This window comes from Balaenoptera borealis (genome assembly GCF_965194805.1).
Source record: "Balaenoptera borealis genome assembly, chromosome: 9".
NCBI lineage: Eukaryota > Metazoa > Chordata > Mammalia > Artiodactyla > Balaenopteridae > Balaenoptera > Balaenoptera borealis.
Genome location: NC_138873.1, coordinates 64,470,240 through 64,495,456, shown reverse-complemented (window position 1 = coordinate 64,495,456; position 25,217 = coordinate 64,470,240). Strand labels below are relative to the sequence as shown.

The following is a 25,217-nucleotide window of genomic DNA, read 5'->3' as shown; positions in this document are numbered from 1 at the left end:
GTTCTTGGAATCCAGTATGTTCTATGCCCTATCTTGATTTGGCCATGTGCTTTGGCAATGGAATATCCATAATTGGATATTTTGTGAGCAGAGCCTCTAGATGCGTTGTGTAGCTTAGCTTGCCTTTTGCCTTTAACTATTTATTATGATAATAATATACCCTAGGTGGCCACTGATCCATGGGAGAGGTACCTAAACCTGACCTGTACTGAAGAATCAGGCCCATCCTGATCACAGATTGAAACAGAGCTGCCCAGCCAAGCATAGCCTATAGAACCAGACTGCCTTGATCTGTAGACCTATGAGCTAGAAAATTAAACGTCTATTGTTGGGGATGGTTTGTTAGGTAGCATTAACACCCCAATAGCTGCCAAATCCACTAATAATTCAATGAGCTAAGATTTGAACTCAAATCTGTCAAAATCCATGTACTTTCCACTATACCACGCTTCATGAGCCAAAATGTACACAGAAGAACCGCATTTGAAGTATTACTCAAAATCTCAGCTCATATAATTTCATATTGATCAGAGCAGCATTCTGCTTTCCTTACAGTGCCACCAGAACACTCCTGTATGTAAAGCATTCTGATTGTCAAAATGAGCATCATTAAAAATCCTTTCTTAATGCCTGAGAATCATTTTTGGCATACTATTTGTATAGTGAGGACATCCAAACCACAGAACCATGGCTTCAAAGGTCTGCTCTCATATATGTACACTACTCCAAACAAATCCTGCTTGAGGTGAATGCATTACAAGACAGTTTTAAATTAAATGTAAAGTTTAGGAACTGATTATGTATTCACCAATGGTAAACAGTAATTTTTCAGAGGTAGAGGGTAAGCTACTTACTTTAGAAAGTCACATCAAATTGGAGAACGGGTGATTAACAACATGTTAATTGCCAAATGTGGTAGGTAATTGAAAATGTGATAACTGACATATAATTTTGGCTATTAGCACATCATTCACTGATTCTAATATTTGTATGTCCTTCTGATAAAAATTCTGAGTGCCTAGAATAGATTGCTAACACAACTGAACTGGCTACAATCAGTGATATTTAATTAACCAGTGCTAACTGGTAGCTGCTAGTTGGCATCTAACTTTGCCAACATCTCAGCATGTTCTTTCTCATTTTAAAATTTTATTTTGGAGTCTCAGAATTCGTAAATAGCAGCAACCTCATCGAAAAAGTGTTGGTGTTTCACTTGATATCTGAAGTCTCGCACATTGGAAATTCCTGTTAGCCACCACGTCTCTTTCTTTAAGTGCCAGTCTGATAGTGATTGCAGGCGACGGCTGCAAAGATGGCTGCCAACAGTTCATCACGGTCCCCGGCATGCTTGTCCTAACCCCCCGCCACAAGAGGGAATCCATTTCCTCTCCTTGAATCTGGGTGACCTTGTAACTTGCTTTGACCAACAGAATGCTACCAAAATGACTGTGCCAGTTCCAAGTCTGGGCTTTAAGAAACCTGGTTGCTTAATGTTTGCTCTCCTGGCATCCCACTTCCCTGTAAAGAAGGTTGGGCAAGAATTCTGAGTGATAAAGCCTATGAGCAGAGTCCCAGGCAGTCCTACAGTTCTTCTAGCTATTCTGAGGTGCCAGACGTGTGAGTGAAGCCATCTGTGATCATCAAGCCCCAGTCAAGCCACCTTAGACAATATCATGTAGAGCAAAGATGCCCCCAGTTGCAGAAAGGTGAAAACTAAAAATGGTGGTTGCTGTTTTAAGTCACTAAGTTTTGGAGTGGTTTGTCATACAGCAGATAGCTGAAAGAGGGATATAAGATACAATGCAAGATGGAGTCTTTTGCAACACTTTTTAAACTTTCCTATGCATGATCTCAGTTCTAATAAAAGCATTTTCACCAATGAAAATCTTTTTTATTTTAGTTAAAGTCATTAAAAAGTCATGCTTTATTGCATTCTTTTCTCATTTTTGTTCAGTTTGCATCATTGGATAACTCAACTATCTTTCAATTTTAATCGTTAAATGTATGTGCATACACTTAGCAGAAAAAATTGAAGTTCATATATAAAATATAGAAAAGTCATAATATTTACTTCAACAATTTTTAATTTGGTCTTATAATAATATATATTAAGATAGAGTCATTTCATAGAGTTTTCAGCAGCAGAGGGTAATAATTACACAAACTTTGGAAAATATTTACTTCAACAGAATATTTTGATGTTCTTTGAATACATTATTTTATACCCCAATCTGTCATAATGTGGAATAGTTAACTACACTTTCATAATAACTACGTTTAAAGTGAGTTATAATTAAGCACAATTAATTAGCAACTAGCAACAGAAAGAATAACGGTTTAAACTTGGCTTTAAACTTACAATGATTTCTTCAAAGTGTAGGCATACACATAATTGAGAAAAATTTTTTAAAAATTCTGTATAGATAATGACAATAGTAATCTTAGTATATTAATTTTAAATTCACGTTCTTCTGACCACCGTGTCTAACGAATGAAATGAAATTGCCCAGAATAAACAGACCACAAGGATGTTGCTGTACATACCAACTCAACTGAGAATCATTTTTACCTCCATTTTCAGGATTAAATAAGTCCCTATTAAGTAGAAAAGTCAATGACAAAAAGGCAGTAGATCAATATTGAAGCTAATTTAGTCAATGTTTGGATATCACTTTGGATCAAAAGTCAGCATCACTGACATGAAGATTGTAAAGGTGGATTGGAAACTTAAACTATGGTATAACTCTCCTGATGTAACATGTATGTTGAATGGAAATTGCGGTGCTGGAATTCTTGCCTCAGGTTGCCTAAATGAACATGGAATTTTTGGAATATCTAGAGACATAAAAGGACTAAGGGAAGTAATCAACGTCAAGTTGAGAATCTGAAATATTTAACTCTGACTTTTAACAGACACAAGCTCAAAAAATTAAATGGCTAGGAATGTCTCAGGATTTCAAAGGATTTATCCTTTTTTAATCGTCATGAGAGAAGAAAAGGACTTAGGAAATGTACCTTTACACTGCATGATGAGAAGAAAAGAGGTAGAACCATAATATGTTTATAATTATTTTAGGCATTAAAATACTCAGGATAGTATTTTATTCTGAGTACTGGGCTGCTTTCAAGCAATCAGAGCCTTGCTCACTGAGTGGAGTTTGAGATTTAATTACCTCAACAGCTGGCTCCAGAATTCTAACTTTAGGAAGAGAACTGTCTTTGGGGAAAATACCTTATTGAGACAACTGGAAGTGGTTGATGGGACTCTGAAAGCATGGTTCTGTGGAACCCATGCTGGTAAAGGTGACTGTAATACTGCCTTGCACTGGATATGAACAGAAATCTTAGGGGGCTGTGAGAGAGTAAAGAAAATAGGAGATAGGAGATGGCTGGGCAGCGTGGTAGGAAGATAAAGTCAGAACAAAAGAAATGGTTATGAAGCTTTAGGAATAGCAGTATTTCCAGTGTGGGCTATTTTCTAAATTGACAACTTTTTAGAGCAGTTTTAAGTTCACAGCAAGAGTACAGAGAGTTCCCATATGCCCCGTTTCCACTGCCACCTCCCCAGCCTCTGCCACTAACATCTCACACCAGAGTGGTACTTTCTTACAACTGATGAACTTACACTGACACTTCATTATCACTCAAAGACTATCCTTTAAATTAGGGTTCACTCTTGGTGTTGTACATTGTGTGGGTTTTGACAAATGTATAATGACATGTACCCACACTATAGTATGAAATAGAGTAGTTTCAATGCCCTAAATATCCTCTATACTCTGGCTATTGATCCCTCCCTTACCTTTACCCACCCAAGGTGGAATTTTAAGTTGAGAACCTTGCTGTGCACTCCAATCCCTCTAACCCTTAATAAAGGTTTATACACAGAGTATACTGAGCTCCTCCTCAGTGTTAGCACTTAAAAACAGAATAAGACAATCTAGACACTTATTTAATCCCTAAATATAAACAAGAGAACAGCTGAAAATCAAAAACCTCTTCAGAAATTCATAGAAACCTTGGGGAAGATATTTGATTCTCCATAATCCGTAGATTAGAGGTTTGAAACAATTTCATTAAGATCCGAAGAAACAACTTTTAGCTGATATCTGGATTAAACAAGTCCCACAATGCTTTAAATGCACTTGGTGATAAACAAAAGCAACAGCCTTCAATTTGGTCGTGCTGGGGGTAGCCATTGCAAAATTGAGTAAATTGCCCAGTCTCTTTGTAAGTTCAATCAAAGGACACTCAGATCACCATTTCCTTGGAGTCTAGCAGAGTCCTGCACACATCAACTGGTCAATCAAATCTTAAGTATCTTAGCCTTTAAGAGATACTTTTGCCATTCATAAAGAGCTGACAAGTTTTGACATATGGATTTTTTTTAAAGGTGGGAGAACTCTTTCAAGTAAATGGAAAGGAATTTCAGGTATTGGTCTCTCCGGGAACATTGTTTAAAAATAAAACAAAACAGCATCAACAACAACAAAAACCTGGATGGATTTTTTTTTTTTTTTTCCATTCAAGGAATGGACTTTTCTGAAGGAAACTTATTCATTCAAGCCATATATAATAAAAATAAATCAGAGACTAAGTCACATTTTGGGAGGAGAGGATCTTTGATCCAACGGCCTTGGGAGCAGAGATTGAGTGGAAGTGCTAGAAGGGAGAGGGTAGGAATTGTTTTACGTGCAAGCTTGGGAAGTGGCGTGAGAAGAGAGAAAAAAGAGAGTGCAGACAGTGATCAGAGAAAAGGAAGGAGGACCCTATCAGGTCTAAGTAGATTGTTGCAGGGAGTCTTATCCCACAGAGAAAATGTTAAAAATACAGAAGGGGGTAAAACGGATACAGTAAAAATATTAATATGTGCAACAAGGATGCAGAGCATTGGAACAATAGTAATAAATGAGTTAATATGCACTAGAAATAATTAAACCAACAAGAGGCATGGTACTTAGTGGTTAAGAGGATAGACTCTACAATCAGTGCCTCTGGGTTCAAGTTCTGAAGCCATCCCTACTGACTGTGTTACCTTGAGAAAGTTACTTAACTACTCTGTGCCTCAGTTCCCCCAACAGTACAACGGAGATACTGACTGCTTTCCTTCCTCTTTGCACCACAAGGACGGAATGAGTTAATCTCTATAAAGTACTTAGAATGGTGCTAAGCATATAGTGAGCATTTAGTACATATTAGCTATTACCAATATTACTAATATTTAATAATGATAACAAAATATAGTAATAACTTGTATAAGTAAACCCACTGCAATATAAAATAACTGGGAAAAAAGAAAGACAATATAATGGCCAGGTGAACAAGTTTGATTCACGAGGACAACCTGTGACACATAAGAAATTAGCTTAAGAGCAAAGGACAAAAAAAGGCTCGAACCTGGAGCTGAGTCCCCGCCTCCAGTCCTTAGCCACGAGCCCCCCACAAGTAGCCTCAATGCAACTCAAGTTTGTATGTTTCATATAGAGATGCCTGAATTAATTGTCTATAACTAATAAAATGGCTTAGTAAATCAGTCTATGCCTTTTTAGACATCCTGTGCTCACTGAATGAGCTTCAATTCTGTTTTTGTTTGGGTACAGTTTTCATGTAAAAGTCCTAAGTAGGGAATTTTATGGAAACGATGCCTGGATCAAGCTGATACTTCCACAGCACCCAAGGAGAATTGGCACTCCCTTCTTGGGTTCACCCACCACATGCATGGGGAGGGTTATCCAGTAACACACATATTAGTTATTTACTGATGGACTTTCTCTATAAATGAAGTTTTCAGCATTATGATTACTCTGTGATCCCAAGTGTGAGATATGACTATCGTTATGTTTTCATAGAATAATAGGAATTTTTAGGTGAGAGAAATCATAAACAATATGTGGTTGTCTCACTTTATAAAACAGGAAAGTTCAAGAGTACAGAGAGATTAGGTGGATTTTCTAAGATTGCCCAGCCTAGAAATAAAATGAGGACAAGACACCAGATAGCTTTATTCCTATTCCTGCATGCATTTGACAAACCTTTCTTGCTCACAGTGTCCGTTCTCTACTCACAGAGTGATGATGGTTTTCAGAAGCCAGGATAAAAATGACAATACACAGTCATCAAAAAGAATAAGGACAAGACAATGGCTTACTTAAGTTACAGAAATCCTTCCATCATGCTGATCACGTAAATGCACAATCAGCACTTAGAAGCAGTATTCCCCTGAATTGTGTAGATTGCTGCATCGGCTCAGCGCGTGTGAGCGCACGTGTGTGTGCTTTTGTGTGTGTGTGTTTATTCTGTGATTTTAATTTAGCATGCTTCAGCTGAATCTTATTTATTTAGTAACCATTTTGGTCTTTTGATCCTGGTTTATTTAGTAACCATTACTTTTTATATGTCTACAATATTCAGTTTTTTTATGTCTAGATTGCAAGGAATTCTTTCACAAATTATACCTCAAAAAGTTGATTCAAATAATGAGTGGCAACAGTAAGAATAAATCGCTCTTTTCTATTCCAGTCTTATTTTGTTATTCATATATGTTGAGTGTGTGCATGTGTGTATCATGCATATATAGCATGTCTATGTCTGTATATCTCTCTGTATCTTGTTTTCTGCATGTGTTTCTGTGTCTCTCAGTCTTGTTTTCTATCTGTGTTAGTTTACGCAGCTGTGCAATCAACTATTTACATTGCAAGGAAAATACTTTAATAGGTATGTAGCCCCATGGACTAAGACTAGATTAAATGATAACTCCATCTGCAGAGCACACTAATTAACAGATACCTGAGGTTTGGAGAATGCTCGAGACGACTGGGGAAGAGGTCAAGGGCGAAAGGAGAGTTCTACAGTCTGGGAGCAAAGCTGAATCCTGGGGGTAAGAGTCAACAAGTGTGAAGATTCCATAGCAGAAATGGTGAAGAATATTTAAGAAAAACATTTCTTAAAATTTATTTAAAAAATGTTCTGGTCTCCATGCTCTGAAAACTACCCCCTCCATTTTCCAAAACATGTACATAATGTTTGCCACACATACATCTATAAGTTGGTGGTGCTTTAGAGAATAAAATGATCTGAGTTATACCTGGAGGAGCCATAATATAGCAATGAACACCATGCCTAGAACACAGTGTAAGCAGAGAAGCAGCTGACAAATGCCTGGCTGAGAAGTGGAGACAAGACACACCGACCTCGCCCAAATACAGTAGAGGATGTGTGTACCCTTGAAGTGGGATACATATAACACGTGACCATTAAGGTTCCCTGCAGAACCAAGTGCTATAACTAAAATGATGTATAATCTCTGTTAATCCCTTCATTTTGCAAGTGTAGACACAGACTGCAGAGAAATATAATCATTCTCTCATGACTTTTCTATTAGGCATAACTTCCTAAGAACTCCATTGTGAGAGAAGCTTAGTTTATATTTCATGATATTTCATATAATAATAATGTGGTTCCTGTGTAACTGTACCACTAAAAATAGCACCATGTCTCTGTAATTGCTAGCACAGTTGATAGTCTGTGCACTAAGCAGGGATGTGTCTCATTCCATAAATCATTCACAACTGCTGCAGTGATCCAACAGTTCATGATCTTAAGCAAATAAAAATGAACATATTCCCTAAACAACTGCACACATACACTGACCCTCAGCCCTTCTCCAGGTTGATTTTTTTTTTTGGTTAAAGCCAGAGAAACAGTATGTCTCTTTTGGTAACTTTTAGTCTTCTAGTGTTCCTTTAGATCTTCATCTCCTAACAAAGTGTAAGAGAACTCCAAATGTGTGTAATGTGCCTGCCCTAAAGCATGTTAAAGGTTGGATCTATTCTATGACATGAATTAACATATCATCCTTGACAAAACCGGATTTGGAAACTTATAACTTCACCTTAGGAATATACTCCCAAGTAGAAATAATCACCATAATGTTTGATCCTTGTGATTATTTTAAGCCCAACCTGGCCTCCCTAGGGTTCTGGTGAAAGAGGCTCCAAGTCATCAAAGAGAGAGAAAGACAAATCAGGACAATGAAGAAGTAACTCTGCTCTTCCCATGACTATGTAGCCAAAGAGGCAGGAGGTGGTACCAGAGTTGATACTGTTACGATGCCAAAGGTGGAGGATCCTAATTTTTAACCATAAAATAAGCGCTTTGAAAATATTTTCTCTCTATTATAAGCTATTTAATTATGTTAGTATAACTAACATAATTGTTAAAGCCGTACGCAGTTATAAAAATTTTTATGATGCAAAATACTCACTTGGGCTGATTTTGTTTTCCCTCAGAACTAGGGGACTTTGTCCACCGTTACCATTTAATCAGCCCTCTTGTGCTGTTCTCCCAGGAGTTGAAGAAAACTCTACTAGTTGGTAGAAGAACTGTTCCTAATGACAGCATTGTGCCTGGCCCGTCATAGGCATTGAATAAATATTTGTAACAGACAAATACGTGTAACGGACACGTAGTTTCGGCTGGACCCATTCCAGTCTTCAGCACCCAATTTCACTTTCGGGATTTACTCTTCCTTCACGCTCAGTACTTGTTATTTGAGTGAGACTGATCCTACCCCCAACCTAAAGCACAGACCTATTACCCAGGCCTGGCTCTTCACATATTTTACATATGCCCTTTCCTGGTCAAAATGAATATGCAACTTAAACCAGTATGATAAATGCTCGATTCTAGGATGTCAGTTGGAATTTTGGAATAGAAAAAAATCTTGCTTTCTAATAGAAATTCTGGCTATAAAAAATGACATGAGTCTGGAAATGTCAGGTTTCTCCACATCAACATTGCCTGTTCAAGAAAGAGTTCAAAACAGGAAAAAACAGAGAGAGTGAAAGAGCATGTGAGAGTGAGAGACAGAAAGACATGATAAATTGGATAAATTCCTATATTCTGCCATGCCTAAATCCAAACACACCTGTAATTTACAGGCATTGAACAAAATTTTTTAAAATTTACATTTATCTGAATTGGGTTATGGTTACTAGTAAAAGAAAGAATTCTGATTAACACATTTTCAATTGTTTCATATTTCCCCCAAAGTGAAGTGTGTTCCATTCATGAAACAAAAATGTGCCAGAGTATGACATGTTTCTAGGATGGAATGGGAGAATTACACATAAATTTCTTTAGGCTGATCAAATAAAAATACCTTAGAAAATGTTGGTAGTAGACTAAAACAGAAGAAATGATTCATTTCTTTAGCTCTTATTTTCTCTTAAGTGGGAGGGTGTAATACGTGGTCCCTAAAATGACCCCCAGTGATTCCACTCCTGGTATTCCTGCCTTTGATAATCTCCTCCCTTTGACTGTGGGCTGGATTTAGTGACTCACTTCTAACCAATAGAAACCTATGACATCATTTCTGCATTTAGGCTATAAAGAAACAAGTGCTTCCTTTTGAAGCTCTCCTGCTCTTTTGTGAATGTCTCACCATGTCATGTATTGTCCTGTGGAGGAGTCCATGTTAATTAGATTTGAATCAGATCGTCTGCCAGTCAAATCTCTAGATTAGACTGCAGCTCCAGATTATAGGTTGACTACAACCTCATGAGTGAGCTGGAGACATGGACACCTAGATACACAGCACACAGATTCTTTTTTTTAAATTTTATACTGGAGTATAGTTGATTAACAATGTTTTGTTAATTTCAGGTGTACAGCAAAGTGATTCAGTTATACATATACCTGTATCTATTCTTTTTTTGTCTATCAGATTCTTTTTTTCACACACACACACTGTATTTTATTTTTACAAGAGATAAATAGACTGACACCAAGCATTGTAAATGGATGACCACAACAAAAGCAACAATGATTGCAATTACCAAACACGAAACACCCTCATACTATGTCATAATATTGACATTCAGTCCAGTAATCCTTCACAGCACACAGATTCTTAATCCACAGAAAATATGAAATAACAAATGGGTACTATTTTAAGTTGCTAAGTTTTGGAGTAGTATATTACACAGAAATAGATAACAATACATAGGAATAGAATCATGATCAGAGCTTATACAATGGAATCAAAGTTGCTATTGTAAAACTGTAGCTATCTCTTGCCACCAATTAGCAAAAAGCAATTTGCTAAGGGAAATTTGGCTTGTTTCAGCTTTACCTGAATCTCCTAGCTGCTACTATCACCATAAAAGATTTGAATAAAGTTCTCTCTTCTAAGCAAACTCAACATATAATTTCTGGCTTTTCCCCTTATGTTACTGGTCTGCCACGATTGCCTTCTATTTAGCACTTTGGACATTCGGTAGCAGAACTCAATATGATGTTACCTGCAATTATTACCTTTACAACACAAACAGGTTCTGAAATGTAATAGCAAAGAAACTTCACTTCCATGAATATGAACAAGTGAAATTAGGGCTGGAAAATTCGAGGACTATATGAACAAGTGAAATTAGGGCTGGAAAATTCGAGGACTATCCAGATTAAAAATAGCTAAAACTTTCCCCTAGAGGACTTTTATGCACAAATACGCTTGGATACATAAGCTCACTTTTGGAGTTGAAATTTTATAAAGGTCTTGTAAATTTTCTTAAAATCCATGTGTATTGAAATTCTAAACTTTGATTATGTATCTTAAGAATTCACAGCCCTAAGATCTAACCCTGTGAAAATAAACTATCTCGGGAGCAAGTAAGCAAGAAGTAGTCATAAGTAAATGTCAGAATACACTCTAAATAAAATCAGGCTTCTTTTCTGGCACCATTGAAGCAACTATTTATTTAATAGACATTTTCCTAAATTGGTGAATTTAGATTCTCTAGGATAATTTTTAATAAGGTTAAGTTTACTTTTCCTTCCACATTTCCTATTTACTTATCTAGGTTTTCTTTAAAAGCCAAGTCACAGAGCTGTCATTATGAGAGAGTGATTTACATGATTGCACAAATCTTCTTACGATCTTTTCGAGGAAACATATTTCAGGATCTCCTGGAATAGAGACCCGGAATTTTTAGAGAATTTCCAAAATACTCCATCTTCCCACACAACTGCTATGTTGGCTGCTCTGAAAGAGTCTTAATGTGGACGGTTCTGACAGGAATCAAAGGGAGAATCAAAGGCAGAACATTATAGTAGACATGACGCCTTTTGAGTTTTCTGGTGAAATCTGAGTTATATCAATTAATAAGCCTGTTTTGTTTAACTTTTGTCATACTGACAGAATTGTTTGGCTATTTAACAATAGGAGTCATGGGCAAACCAGAATACCAGAAAGCACAGGAGAATGAGAGATAGATCAAAGAGAGAGAGGGAGGGTGGGATGGAGAGAGAGACTGGAATTTCCAGATCTGTGTTTCCATACCTGCGTTTTACAAGGCACCACTTCTAGAAGCTACCAGGCTTTTCCCTGTATCACCAATGAGAAAAGTAGCCCTTCCTCTCAAAGGGAAGAGAAAATCAGAGGATTAAATGAGGGACAGGAACCATTAACTCAACACTTCCCTCCTTTTGAAAAAGGCAGAAATCTCCTTTCTGTCAGAGTGTGAAGGAATAACAGATAGTAACAGAACCCTTAACATATTTTTTCTCACCTCACGTGTGCCTTCTGTTCTAGAGAGCTATTCTTTTACTCATTCAACAGTGTTTCTCAAACTTGAATATGCATACAGATCACACAGAGATCTTGTGAAATGTGGATTAATTCCATTGTTCTGGGTAAAGTCTGAGATTCCGAATTTCTAACAAGCTCCCGGTGATGTCAGTCTGTGGACTACATTTTAGTAGCAAGAATTAGAATATCTGATATTTTGTAAGACTCTCACACTCTCTCCCTCTCTTAGTTACTGTGGGAATATATGCAGACACTGTTCTCAAGGAGTGTACAGTATATGCAAAAAGAAAAGTCAATCTGTGTGTAAAAATAGCTCACGCATTAACAAAATTGATAGCAATTAGTGCATTGGGGAGGCACAGACAGGGCTGGCTTCATGGGCGTGTGACCTGTGCAGTCTCACAGGGCCCCATGCTTAGAAGGGCCCACGCTTGGTTTCATGCTCTGCTGTCACTCTGGAAATTCTTATTTAGTTGTGAACGAGAGGCACTTCATTTTCATTTTGTACTGGATCCCACAAACTAAGTAGCTGGGTACAGATGAGGTCCTATGGGGCATGAAATAGGGTGAAGTCACCTCCTGCTGAAAGGAATAAGAAATAGTTTCAAAAGGAAGACGCATTTGAGCCGTGCCTTGAAGAGGAGAAGATTGGAACAGAGATATATGTGGTGAAGTAATTGCGGGGGGGGGAGCAATCTGGGCAGGGGGGTTGGTGCGATCAAAGGAATGAGGACTAGAAACGGTGGCATGTGGGAGGAATGGCAAGTAGTTCAGTGTGACTGGAACATAAAATGCTGAGTGCATAGGATGCACTCAATAAATTTTTGTTGAATGTACGTCTGTTGAATGAGTGTCCCAGGGAGCAACGTACTGTCTGTACTGCCAACCTACGAGAGAAACAGTGATACCACTGTATTAAACTGTAGCGAGTAGTGTGGCCTGTACTTCTAAAGGTTCAAAAGTGGAGATGGTTGAAAGTGAAGATGCAAACAAAGGTCGCTAACAGGTATGTTTCTGAGCCTTGCAAAACGGTGGGCTCTTGTCACCATTTGTACCCTAAGAGATTGGGGATGGGGTGGTGATTTCCTCGTCGCTAAAACATTATATTTTAATTTTCACTCATCTGGAGAAATGTTGTTTTTTTTGGTTTGGACATTTTAAAGAAAGCACATGTTGAAACAAACCAAAAAAAATTGCCTTTGAACAGAATTAGAGACTGAGGTTAAACCATTACTGTAATTTTTAAAACAGACAAAGAGCAATGCTCCACATAGGAACAGCATTCATATGACATGTGAAGAAACCATGCATAAGAGTGTAAAAGGACTGAAGTAACCCGAAAACAGGGGAAGAGTAGTGCATCATTTCGGTAATTTTCTCTTTTCTCGATGAGAATAACGAACATAAGCTTTTATTTGTCTGGGTTTTTTTTAGGAAGGAGGCTAGCATTTTGAGACAGATTCACTTAGGGAAGGCATACAACTTGATAAGGTTTATCTTTCTGCTTTAAAATTAGTGTTTGGAGTCCAAACTGACAGCTGGAGAAATTTTCATGCCTGACCGCAGTGCAGCTTTGCCCCTTTGCCCTTTAGGCATCTCTTAATTTTCCCAGAACTCGGTGTCTTTACCTTCCATCCCTGCAGGGACAGACGAAGTGGGCAGGACAACAGAATGCCATGGGCATAGCCATTCAATTAACTCCCATTTAAGATGCTGAACACACAGGCCAGAATGGTCAGTATGTTGCTCCCACAATTCCATCTCCAGGGCCAACTCTGTGCCAAGGTTCCCCTTGAAACCAAGAGCAAAAGCCACACTGCAACAGGCACTACCCTTGGTGGACTGCACAGCAGTGGGATATGCCCTTGATCTCTAAATCCCCTCTGCTGGCTACCCTAGAACTACTTTCGCATGATGTGATTGGTAACACAGGAGTATTTTATAAAATTCTTACATAAACCAGGCCCTGCGCTTTGTATATGACACATTAACCCAGTATCTTTTTACCTTCCATTTTGTAATTGCTATAATTGTAATTAATTTTTCTATCCCTAAAATAACTTCTCAACATAAAACCTTGAAAGGAAATAGAATGCATCTAAAGCTTTTAAGAAGCCTGAAATGTCTAACCTTATAGTTTCTCGCTTTCTTTTTGAGGAAAACAAAGCCAGACAAAAACCCAGCTGAAATAAAGCACTTTTAAAAATTATTCTAGAAACAAGTCTGTCCAGAAATTATACATCATAAAATGGATATTTATATTTCACAAATTAGCAGAGGAAGTATGCCTGAATTGCAATAAAGACGAAAAAAAGCCTTATTTAAAATGTTCATTTCTTCATCTTCAGAGTCTTCAATAAAAAAGCAAATATTGTTTCTGTCTTCTGTCTATTGGTCAGTGTATTATCTACCCAGTCAACCAGACTTTGCTTATGGGGTATAAATGCAGATATAGTGAGTTCCAGAATAAACTACTACAAACTTAGTAACTGGGATCAGCTTTTTCATATATGGTCTGAATCGGTGGTCTTCATTGCTCCCATTAATTGGACACTTTCTAAATACTTGTTCCTTTAGTGTCACAGAGATTAAGTGAAATTTTCCAGTTGAGGAAACAGGTTGCCTTTTTGGTGCTGCGTCTCTCTGGCTTTTAAATAGAAATAAAACAGACCCACTTTGCAATGCTGTTGTTTGGATTGCCTCACTTATGTTCTAAGGTATCTAGGAGAGTCACTCTTCAGAAAGCACGTCCCTTGCTATGGAGACATTTGCATGCACAGAGGACAGACGAATATCATTGAACTGGCAAGTGTCCACAGTCAGGCTGGAGTGTGAAATGCTGTAATTAATTGGGATGTTTCAGACAGAAACCTATTAGCCAAATAGTTAAGGGAATTGTGGGATAGGGTTTTCTTGCTTGAGTTATTCAATAATTACTCTCAATTTCATTTTGGCTATGAAAATGTGCCAATGATACCAGATTTGTGTCACATTGGTCTGAGTGAACCCGCTGGCACTGTTGCCATGGTGAAAGACTTAAGAAATGTGCACTCAATTGGTTTGTGAAAATAGGGGATTTTAAATTTATCCTTAAATCCCTTACACATGTAAGCACTCTTTTCCTCTCACAATTAAACCTTTTATATTTTAGTTATTTAGTTACCATTACCAAAAGAAATATGTCTAAATGAAATATTGCTGAGTTTTAAAAATATATATATAAAGTGTTAGCGAGACAAAGCATAATGACATCATAACACATAACATTCATGGTGGCTAATATATTTAATTTAGCTAGTTCAACATTAACCTCTTAATTTCTAGGAACATGTCTAAAGATAGACAAAGATCAGATCATTTTGAAGGTAGTAAGGTACAACAGATGCAACTTGAAAGAGGCAGCAGACTCATCACTGGAAATCTGAAATTCTGACACATGAAATATTATACTAGCATAGGGGATTAAGAAAAAAGACATTTAACTTGTGTACACTTTCTATTTAATCATCTACCACACTTCTCCAAAGTAAGAACGTTCCCGTAACTCTAAATGTTTAAATAGCCGATAGGCCTGGGTGTTTACCCAATTCTCAATTTCTGGGTAGGACTGGGGAAAGTAGGGGGCGTGGCCCTTCCTCCACAGGGCTCTGATTTTAGCCCAAACAGTTATACAGACATCAAAGAACACCCCTGGACAACCAGAATACAACAGCTGCAGACTTCCTTTGATCTCTGCTCAATGACCTCTTCATCACATTTAGTATCCTTCTTAGCCTGGGGTATTTTTTTGAATCCCTATTCCTTCTAGGAAAGCTACTTCCTGCAGACTAACGCTAGTTACCAAAGTCTTTTCCACAGGGGAAGGAACTGTATTGATAACTGTCTTCCCTGTGGGCTGTGTGCGTTCTCTATGCCTATTTAGTACTGACATCTATGGTTTTTGACTCTGGTCTTTCTGACATAGCAACACCCCAATCTGTCGTAATTGGGCTGCAATTAGCAAGAGAATCTTGATAATTCAGGGCTTGTCATCTATGGGCTGCCTAGGTCTTTTGTTTCCTCAGTATTTAATCATTCCCCTGATGTTGTTCCCTTTATAACATAAATCAGTTGGAAGAAAAAAAATTCTCAAACCAGAAAATTAGCTACCAATTCTAATAAGAAGATTGGTTGAAAAAAAAGCGACTGAAATAAATAACTCAGTGATTTCAATTTTTCATGTCCCCATGTTCTGTAGGAAAATAATTATAATCATGGTCAAGATGTTTATACAATTGTGGACCTTCTGTTCAGTATTCAGATGTGTTTTTTGAGATCATTACTTTAAAACTTTTAATATGACTGATCTTATAGACATTTCACTTACCCCCATTGCATTCCATTTAACCCACCAAAAATGTGTTAAATACTGGCTGCAGAACAGACGCTGTGCTAGGGTTCCTGTGGGAAACTTAAAGGGGGGAATAAACAAACACTCAGTAGCAGAGGGTCCTCTAATGGTATAGACTGACAAAACTCTGACACAGAGAGAAAATGTGATATGTAATACATGAAAATAATAATAAAAGATTTATCCAAATTTATGGGTAGAGGGCTGGCTTAATGGAAAAGGTGGGATTTGAGCAATTCAGTACTTTGTTGCAAAACTACATTATGCAGATAGTATCTTGGACACCTGAATAAATTTATGCATCTACTTATTCCTAAATGTATCTATATGGAACAAAAAAAGTATCTGTGGATTTCTCATGCTGTGTCAAATGATTTACCACCTTAGTGCTTTGGGGAACATGTTATGGGAAGAGCTGAATGCACTCCTGTCCGTTAACTTTTTGGTTCACTTGTTTTTTGTTGCCATAAGCACTTATGATAATAGAAGATCATCAGCAAGAGAAATGTGTTATTATACATTAAGCAATGCAATTGAGCAGTAAATATATTTACTTCCTAAGAGTACAGTGCCTTGTCCTAAAAGAGAATTAAAATGTGGATAATTGTTGATCACTTTCTCTTGGGTGAATCACAGGTAGGCTCATAAAAATGGATATGGTGCTCGAGAAACTGACACATTATTATGTGAAGTCACTCCTTCTCACTTCTTCCCAGAAGGCTGGCTAGATAAAGGCTGTCTATCATATGTCTGAATGATCCTAGCTCTTCTCCTTTATAGCACACAACACCCTTGTGATTCTTGTTCAATGTCTGTTTTCACTGCTAAACTGTAAACTCTAAGAGGGTAGGGCCTTCCTCATTACTGCATATCCAGAGCTATAGTAGGTAAATATTTACTTACTAAATGGGTAAAGAAGAACTATGTTAGAGGATATAGCGAATGCTTTAAAATTATGGCAAAATGATCTTAGTTTATACTTTAAAAAAACTGATGTATTTCTTCTTTGCTCTATATCATAAATGTACCTTGTTGACTTCTGTGGAATAATATCCCACATGCATGGTTTCACTATGTGTTTACATGTCTGTTTCTCTTGTTTGACTTCCAGATCTTGCTCGAGGATATGATGAAAGAGTGCATTGGAGACATGCAGTATTTAGAAGGGGGACCTCCGGGCTGGGACCAAGTCAACAAAAAGGAACTTTTACTCAGGATGCCTGAAACTTGAAACAGTACAGCTAGGAGGAGAACTTGAAAGATTGTTTGGAAGGTCCACAGTTAGTTATATGAAAAGGGGTTATCTTTCAGGTCCAACCTGAAGATAAACTGAAAGCAAGAAATTAGGATAGTAGGGTTCAAGTCTAGAGGATTTCAAAGAGGGAAGAATATGGAAATCAACTGTACTTCAATTAAAAATAATAAATGAAAAATAAAAGAGGGAAGAATCAAGAGTAAAAGGAAAGAGGAAAAGTAGTGTCCAGCCAGGACCTTAATCTGTCAAGGAACATGGAGCTGCCATTTTATGAATACCCAGGAAGCTAGGGTAACTAAGAGATACCGTATCTGGCTAGACTATTAACTGCAGGGAGCACCTTATCTTTGAATTTCTAGCACTTTGCACGGTTGTCGAGTATATGGTAGATACCAGTATTTATTGAATTAATGGATGAATCACTGACTCTTTCATATTCCAGACAACTTTATCCTTTGGTTCTACTGGATTCTTTTACCTTGCAATGAGTACATTTCCAAAACAATTTGGTACTGTGAGAATCATAAAGATTATTGCCAAAACAATTAATAATTGTGATTTAAATGTCCTGTGTGGATAGAAAATAATTACATTAATTTTTCTCTAATACATACATATATATATGTATGTATATATTTATTTATAATTTACTTTCAAGAATAAAATAGTAACATAACATTGAATTTATTTACCAAATTAACATTCTAAACTTAAATTTCATCATGTCAACAATATTTTCATTTACTAATGGATGTAATCTAATATTAAATATACATATTCACTTTCTGATAATGCAGTGTTTTATTACAAAAGACAAATGAAATGTGGCTTAAGCTATATAATTCATGGACCCTGATTAGAAAATGTTATTCATTTTGCTTTGCTCTTTCCAGGCACTCTTACTTCCAGTTACTGTATCATTGATAGTAACCTTTGTTTATCATCAATAATATCATCTTTAAATAGTAAAGATTATGTAAATCTTATTATATGAACATACATATTTATATATTTTAATTTTGTGAGGGCTATTATTCTATAGTAAAATTGAATTGGTAATTAAGACATTTCTTTTGAAATGTTTGAAAATTTCCTTTTAGAATGTAAATACTTAAGCATTTGCAAAAGGGATATGAAATGTTCCAGACTAGGAGAGATAAGATGTCAGGAAGAAGTCTACACAGATTGGACATCACTAGGGCAGAGGAATATTGTAGAAAATGTGCATTCATGGGATGACCTGACTCCTGGCCAGCTTGAGGAAGGGTATCAGACTAGACAACAGCCACAAGATCCTCTCTCTTCCTGTATCAAAGACCTCTCTCTCCTCCTATCGCACTCTCAAAATCTTGAATCCCCATATAAACTACTCAATATTAGATTTGAAACCAAAAACAAGCCACAAAGAATTAATATGAACAAATAAGAATGTAATAATGTGAAGACAGTAGGGAGCACCTTGGATGTGTGTGACCATTCCTACCCAGGGAAGTTTCCAGATAGGGGAGGCCAAAAGGGTGGGATGCAGAAATTCAGGTAGATGCAAATTCTGGTGAGTGGGAGGCCAGCCACCCAGTCAGTGCTCGGACCAGGCTTCACATAACTTCAAAAGTCTACTGTTTCACTTTGCTTAGTCTCCACCCAGAAATAGAAGCAATAAAGAACAAAATGAGAGAATAAAGAAAACAATAATGTTAATAATAAAGAATGAAAGAAGTAAAAGAGATTGATACAATAAAAGAATTTCTAAAAGATAATAGATAACATTTTTAAGGTCAATGGTAATTTTAATCACAAAATTTCCCTCTCTGGTTAAAATGTAAACCCTCTGTATCTAGGCAGGGTCTATTTATCACCATTTCTAGGTTTAATCTTTTAAGCTTATGACTAAAATTACTAACTTAGGTTGTGCTGAGAGCGATGGTTCACTGGGCATACCCTCATGCTTGGGACACCAAGCTTTCCTAAAAACAAAATTAACAGATAAGGATTTTTTTGGAGCGGTGGTTATGGGGGAATAGCCACTATTTACTTTAAAATGTAAGCTATGAAAATATAGGTCTTGGTCTTAGAAAAGATTTCTTTTTTTCTATATGCCAAAACCAATACTTACATACAATTTTATTGTATTTTGACTTTGATCCTTAATTGTTAATAATGACTAATTTTTCTAGTAGTAGTTTATACTCTGGTTTGAGTAGACCTCTCTTTCAACCATCTTGAATATTTTAATTAAATTTAAAATGTTTTCAAAGTGCACACACTGCTCTAGGGCTTTAGGCCAATATCCATCAATTGCTTTGCTCTTTCAGTTGAGTGCAAGTCTCATCCATGACAGCTTTCTGTAAATTAGAGATAAAGCCTTACTCTGCCTTTTTAACATTTTCCATGCAGCTTGATAACTTCTGCATCTTTCCTTTCTCAGCGCCAAAAGAGAAGAAAATTTGTGTTAGATTTACTCCTTTGTTCTCTCTCATCAATTATTTGCCTTGTATTTATATAAAGTCTTCTTCTTATTAGCAATCAGATTAAAGTCACAAATTGTGCTCAGATGCGCACTGCTTTCCATTAGAGGAACATGTGTCTTTTTATAAGACAAATGATTTTTAAGACCACTTTTAAACATAACAAGATTTAGAAAGGGAGATATACATTGATTTCACCATATGGCTTTTGTCCTAGCTTTGTGAAGCTATTGAAATACCTTATCACATCCTATCTCATCCATTAGCATATTCTGACTTACTCTTTGTAAGAAAAATACTCTGCAATCATTCAAGGTTACAATTATCTTTGCATTTTAAATTATTGTTACTCTAACAAAACCTAAAAATATAATTTCTGTTCACTTAAATTTGGCTTTGTATCTTTTTCTTTATTCATTAGAAGATCTTCTATTTACTAAGTATAGTAATATAATTTTCACACTAACAGTTTAAAAATACAATTAACTTTTATTCTGATGACTTTTATTGTATTTTACATAGAAATGTACAGTTCTGTGGCTTTTATTTGCATATTAACTATATTTATTCTTAACTTTTTAAAATTTATTTTGTTTTCCATATTAAGGAAGTGTCAGCTTCCAGTTGCTGTCGTTGGCTCTTGCTATTTTTGTCAAGATAGATTAGCAAAATCAAGTCTTTATTTAGGATGGACTTTGACACTTTGGGCTAAATGAATGATGGCAGAATCCCCAAAGTGAACCAGGTACTGCTCAGAACATAGGAAGAACACGAATCCTACTTCCCATGACCTTCTAGTCTCTGATATATACATACCCCGAGCTCCTTGAGTCCTGTTGTAGGATTTACTTGTGCACATATCACATCCCCAACTCAGTATCATCCATGAATTATGTACAACCCCCCTCCCATTCTGTCCAGTTACTGGAGGAGGTGACGCACCAGGCAAGCCCACCAACGTGACCCATCGGATTCCACGGAGAAGGCTGAGTCCTCCAGGCGGTCCTATGCCAACCATACCAGGCTACGATGCCTTTGCCTTTATGTGTAGTTTCTCATGTGTTTCTCATCTGTTTGGATAGTTATACCTACTAGAAGTATTTTAAAGTGCAATTTCACCAGACACTGTATCAAATGCTTTACCAAAGTGCATGTATTCCATCTACTACATCCTTTTATCTTCTATTCTTGTCTATACTAAAATGTAGGCCCCTCCCAGCTGCCAGATGCTCCTTCTAGATCCCTCTCATTAGCCAAAAGGAAGTCTGCAATTCTCCACAGCTGTGGCAGGCTCTCATTGCTCCCCACGCCCATTTCACTGTAGAATCTCTCACTTTTACACTACCTCCCAGTGAGGAGAAGCCCACTGATATATTCCCCCTCTCAGCTGCACAACTTCTTGGAACAGCTTAACAGTTAAGAAACCTAAAGTTTCCTCCCTCAGCTGCACAATTTAAAATCCTCCCCATCAAAGGCAGACCAGGAACCTACATTTTATCCTAAAGAAGCAGCCTTCCACTCATAGTTAAGAATATGGTGGGGCTTCCCTTGTGGCGCAGTGGTTAAGAATCCGCCTGCCAATGCAGAGGACACGGGTTTGAGCCCTGGTCCGGGAAGATCCCACATGCCGCGGAGCAACTAAGCCTGTGCGCTACACCTACTGAGCCTGCGCTCTAGAGCCCGCGAGCCACAACTACTGAAGCCCGTGTGCCACAGCTACTGAAGCCCGTGTGCCTAGAGCCCGTGCTCCACAACAAGAGAAGCCACCGCAATGAGAAGCCTGCGCACCGTGACGAAGAGTAGCCCCCGCTCGCCACAACAAGAGAAAGCCCGCGCAGCAACGAAGACCCAATGCAGCCAAAGAAATTAATTAAAAAAAAAAAAAAAGAATATGGTGATCCTGGCTAAAAGAAATATGATCACTACCTTTGCAAGAAGCCCACAATGCCTCATAAAATATCACCCACTATGTGTTTAATTTAATGTTATAAAAATTTTTAATTGTTGTGAGTATGGGGGACAGGGAGATACAAATTTGGATAAGTGGTTATATAAGATAATGCATGCTGAGGAAAATACCTGGAATTCCAGTCACATAAACAAAGAGAAGAAATCTGGTTTGAGGGAATAACATGGATGTTGAGTCTAGAAAGGAGACTGTACTGGCACAATCTTTGTGAAGAGCAACCCTTCTCACAGTCATCCACATGTTTCTAAATAGCTGGGTATTTGATATTAGCTGGATATTTGAATCGGGTGGGTATTGTGAACAGTTACATTTATAGTTATCCCCAGACTTCTTAAGTGTTCACTGAAAATAAACATAATAAAAATGGTTTTTAAAAAGGGAGATGAGAAATACTGACCAAATTTAATACTACCACATCTCAGTACAGATTCCTTTTATCCCTTGAGGGGCTGTGAAATCTGACACTGCTCTGCAGACAAGCTAAAGCAGTGTGTCCAGAATACCATCCAACATCAGAGGACACATGGCTTCAGTTTCAACAACCTTGACAGATGTGCACATCTCCATTATGGAACTAGGGCACACGTATGAGGAGATGCCCTTGCCTTCGGTCATTTCTGCTTTATAAATGCAAATACCAGTTTAATTAAATGATGGACTCGAATAGGCTTCCCAGACAGAAATGAGGCTCCATTGAAACTATCTGGATTTGAAAACGTGGAGTGGAAAACACATCTATTCAGTTTAAGAAGTATTTAGAAGGTCATGTTGTCAGAAAAACCAGTGACCTGCTGTGAGTCTTTTTCTAATTTTAAGCTGTAATGGATTATCCTTGCACAGGCAGCATGCACTTATAAGCCAAAGTACAGATAGGTTTGATATGATACAGTGATTTTAAACTGCGCTTTAATTTGCAGCTACTTGAACCACTTCTATTTTTTACAGATATTGAAAGTTGGAAATGAGTCAAGCAGTAGCATGTTCCAACATATTGCTCCAAGTAACAGCATATCACTTCACTATGTACAGTAAGAGCCTGAAAATTAATAACCAAGTAAAAGACACTTAGCTAAAAAAAATGACAAAATAAGAGACTAGGAGAGGCTTTTATTAAAACCTGATTATTGAGGGGAAAAGTGCTAAATAGAATCCAGCAGTTCTGGCAGTGACAGTTGCTAACTCTGTAACTTTGGTCAAACCCATATTTTCTCTAAGTCTCAGTTACCACTTCTATTAGATGGAAAAAAATACCAGCCATTTGTACATAAACATGATTAATGTGAGAATCAAATGAGAGAGCAGATTTTGAAAATAATAGAGAGCGCTACAATTTCTGGTTTTATTATTATCTTCATAACCATTATTTTTGGCCAGGGCAATGGTATCTTTTCTCATGGAGCTCATATCTGGTAGGAGAGACTGACATAAATAATTGTAAAAACGTTGTAAATAGAAATAGAGGCAATATAATAGATGTTTATGCTACACTGAGAGAATAATCAACTCACTCTTTTTAGAGGACTGAAAAATTACTTCATACTGAGTGTGATGGTTAATTTTATGAGTCAGTTTGGCTGGGCCATTGGGTTCCCAGATACAGTAGATGATCAAACATTATTCTGGGTGTTTCTGTGAGGGTGTTTTTAGATGAGATTAGTATTAAATCAGTGGACCTGAGTAAAGCAGTTTGTCCAACCCATTGTGGGTGGGCCTCATCGGGTCAAAGTCCTGAATAGAACAGAAAGACTGACACCCCTCCCCCCTTCCTCCCCCCAAGTAAGAAAAACTTCTACAATTGACTGCCTCAGTCTTCACTGGCGACATGGGTTCTTCCTGCCTGATGGCCATTGAAATGGAACCTCACCTCTCCCTGGGGCTCCTGTATTACTGGCCCACTCTGCAGATTTTGCACTTACCAGGCTCCATAACTGCATGAGCCAATTCCTTCTAAATCATATATTTTTATAGATAGATAGATAGATAGATAGATAGACAGACAGATAGATAGATAGATATAGATATATATATAGATATATATATATAGATAGATAGATAGATGGTTCTTTCTCTTGAGAGCCCTAATACAGAGTATGCCACTAATCCTAAACATTAAAGTCGTGAGTGGGACTTTGAGAAGTGGATGAAGACGTAAAGGACTCATAAGTAGAGAAAGCAGAATGTTAGAAATTAGAATTGGGTTGTGCAGAAACTCCAAGAAGTTCCGTTTGGGCCTTCATGGTTGGGAGTTAGAATGGGTGGAAGGGGGGTGCAGGGGCAAGAGGTGAGTTTGGGTGTGAGATCATGGAAGTGCCTTGTATGCCATACGAAAGCATTTGGACTTTAACCTAGAGGAAATGAGAAGCCGCTTGAAGGATTTAAACAGGGAAATAAGATGATTAAATTTGCATTTTAAAAGATTACTCTAGTTGCAGTGTCAGGTATGGATTAGAGAGGGTCAAGGCTGCTGGCAGGGAGATTATTGAACCAGTATAAGCCAGGATAATGAGGTCCTACACTGTCAGTAGTGGTGGAAAAGGAAACCCGATGTATATATAAGATACAAAAGAGATAGAATCAACAGAATTCGATAAGTGGTTTAGCATGGGGATAAGGGGCAGGGCGGGGGGGTTGGTAGGTAGATAAACTAAATAGGGTGCCCAGCATTCAGTCCTGAGGAACTGAATGGGACTGATATTGTAATACAGATGGAAAAAGAGGCTTGGGAAAAATGAGAGTTATATTTCTAACACGTGGCATTTATGATATATGTTGTAGCCCCAGAAAAAGATGTCTATTAGGCTATTAGATAAATGGATCAAGAGAAAGATTAAAAGTCAGGACTGGAGTTATAAAGCTAGGGAGTTGGGAAACTAGATATAAAAATGATTGGTGTTGATGAGATCCTTCAAGAAATCTGTGAAAAGTAAAAAAGGAAGAAGACTGAAACAGAACTCTTGAAGGCTCATGAAAAATGAATCCCCAGTTGCTTGTTAAAGAGATTTCTGATTAGGATTAGGGCAAAAGATCCTTTATAAGATGTTCCTTGAAAGAAAATAGATATTGAAACACTAGTTATGACTTGTACTATGCAAACGTGGAGTTTGATGCTGCTTTGACACACCATCATCTATCTTTCGACCTTATAAATTACATCTACAGAGTCAGCATTTTAGTGAGATGCAAACATTTTAGAAGTCTTAGAAAAAGAATTGGCACTGATTTAAAATTGATGACTTGGGGACCTGGTGGTCCAGTGGGTAAGACTCAGCGCTCCCAATGCAGGGGGCCTGGGTTTGATCCCTGGTTGGGGAACTAGATCCTGCATGCATGCCACAACTAAGAGTCCACATGCTGCAACTAAGACCCAGTGCAGCCTAAATAAATAAATATTTTAAAAAAATAAATTAAAAAAATTGATGACTTAAAACCTATTTTGTGTCTTAATCGAGAATTACAGAAGACAACATATAGTCACTGTTTTCTCTCAGTAAGTTTCCTCATCAGGAAAATAAAACAACTTCAGAAACATATCAGTGTTAAATGGAATGATCTTA

General features: G+C 37.4%; 1 protein-coding gene across 1 annotated transcript in view; it reads left to right on the top strand.

The window, feature by feature from the left end:
* The window catches only part of LOC309635317 (uncharacterized protein), a 190,103-nt gene extending 166,458 nt beyond the window's left edge, over window positions 1-23,645 (top strand). Inside the window, exon 5 of the mRNA XM_082406321.1 lies at window positions 17,086-23,645. Coding sequence (XP_082262447.1) covers window positions 17,086-17,205 — 120 coding nt within the window. The 3' untranslated portion in view covers window positions 17,206-23,645. The remainder of the gene's footprint in view (window positions 1-17,085) is intronic.
* Window positions 23,646-25,217: the final 1,572 nt, after the last annotated feature.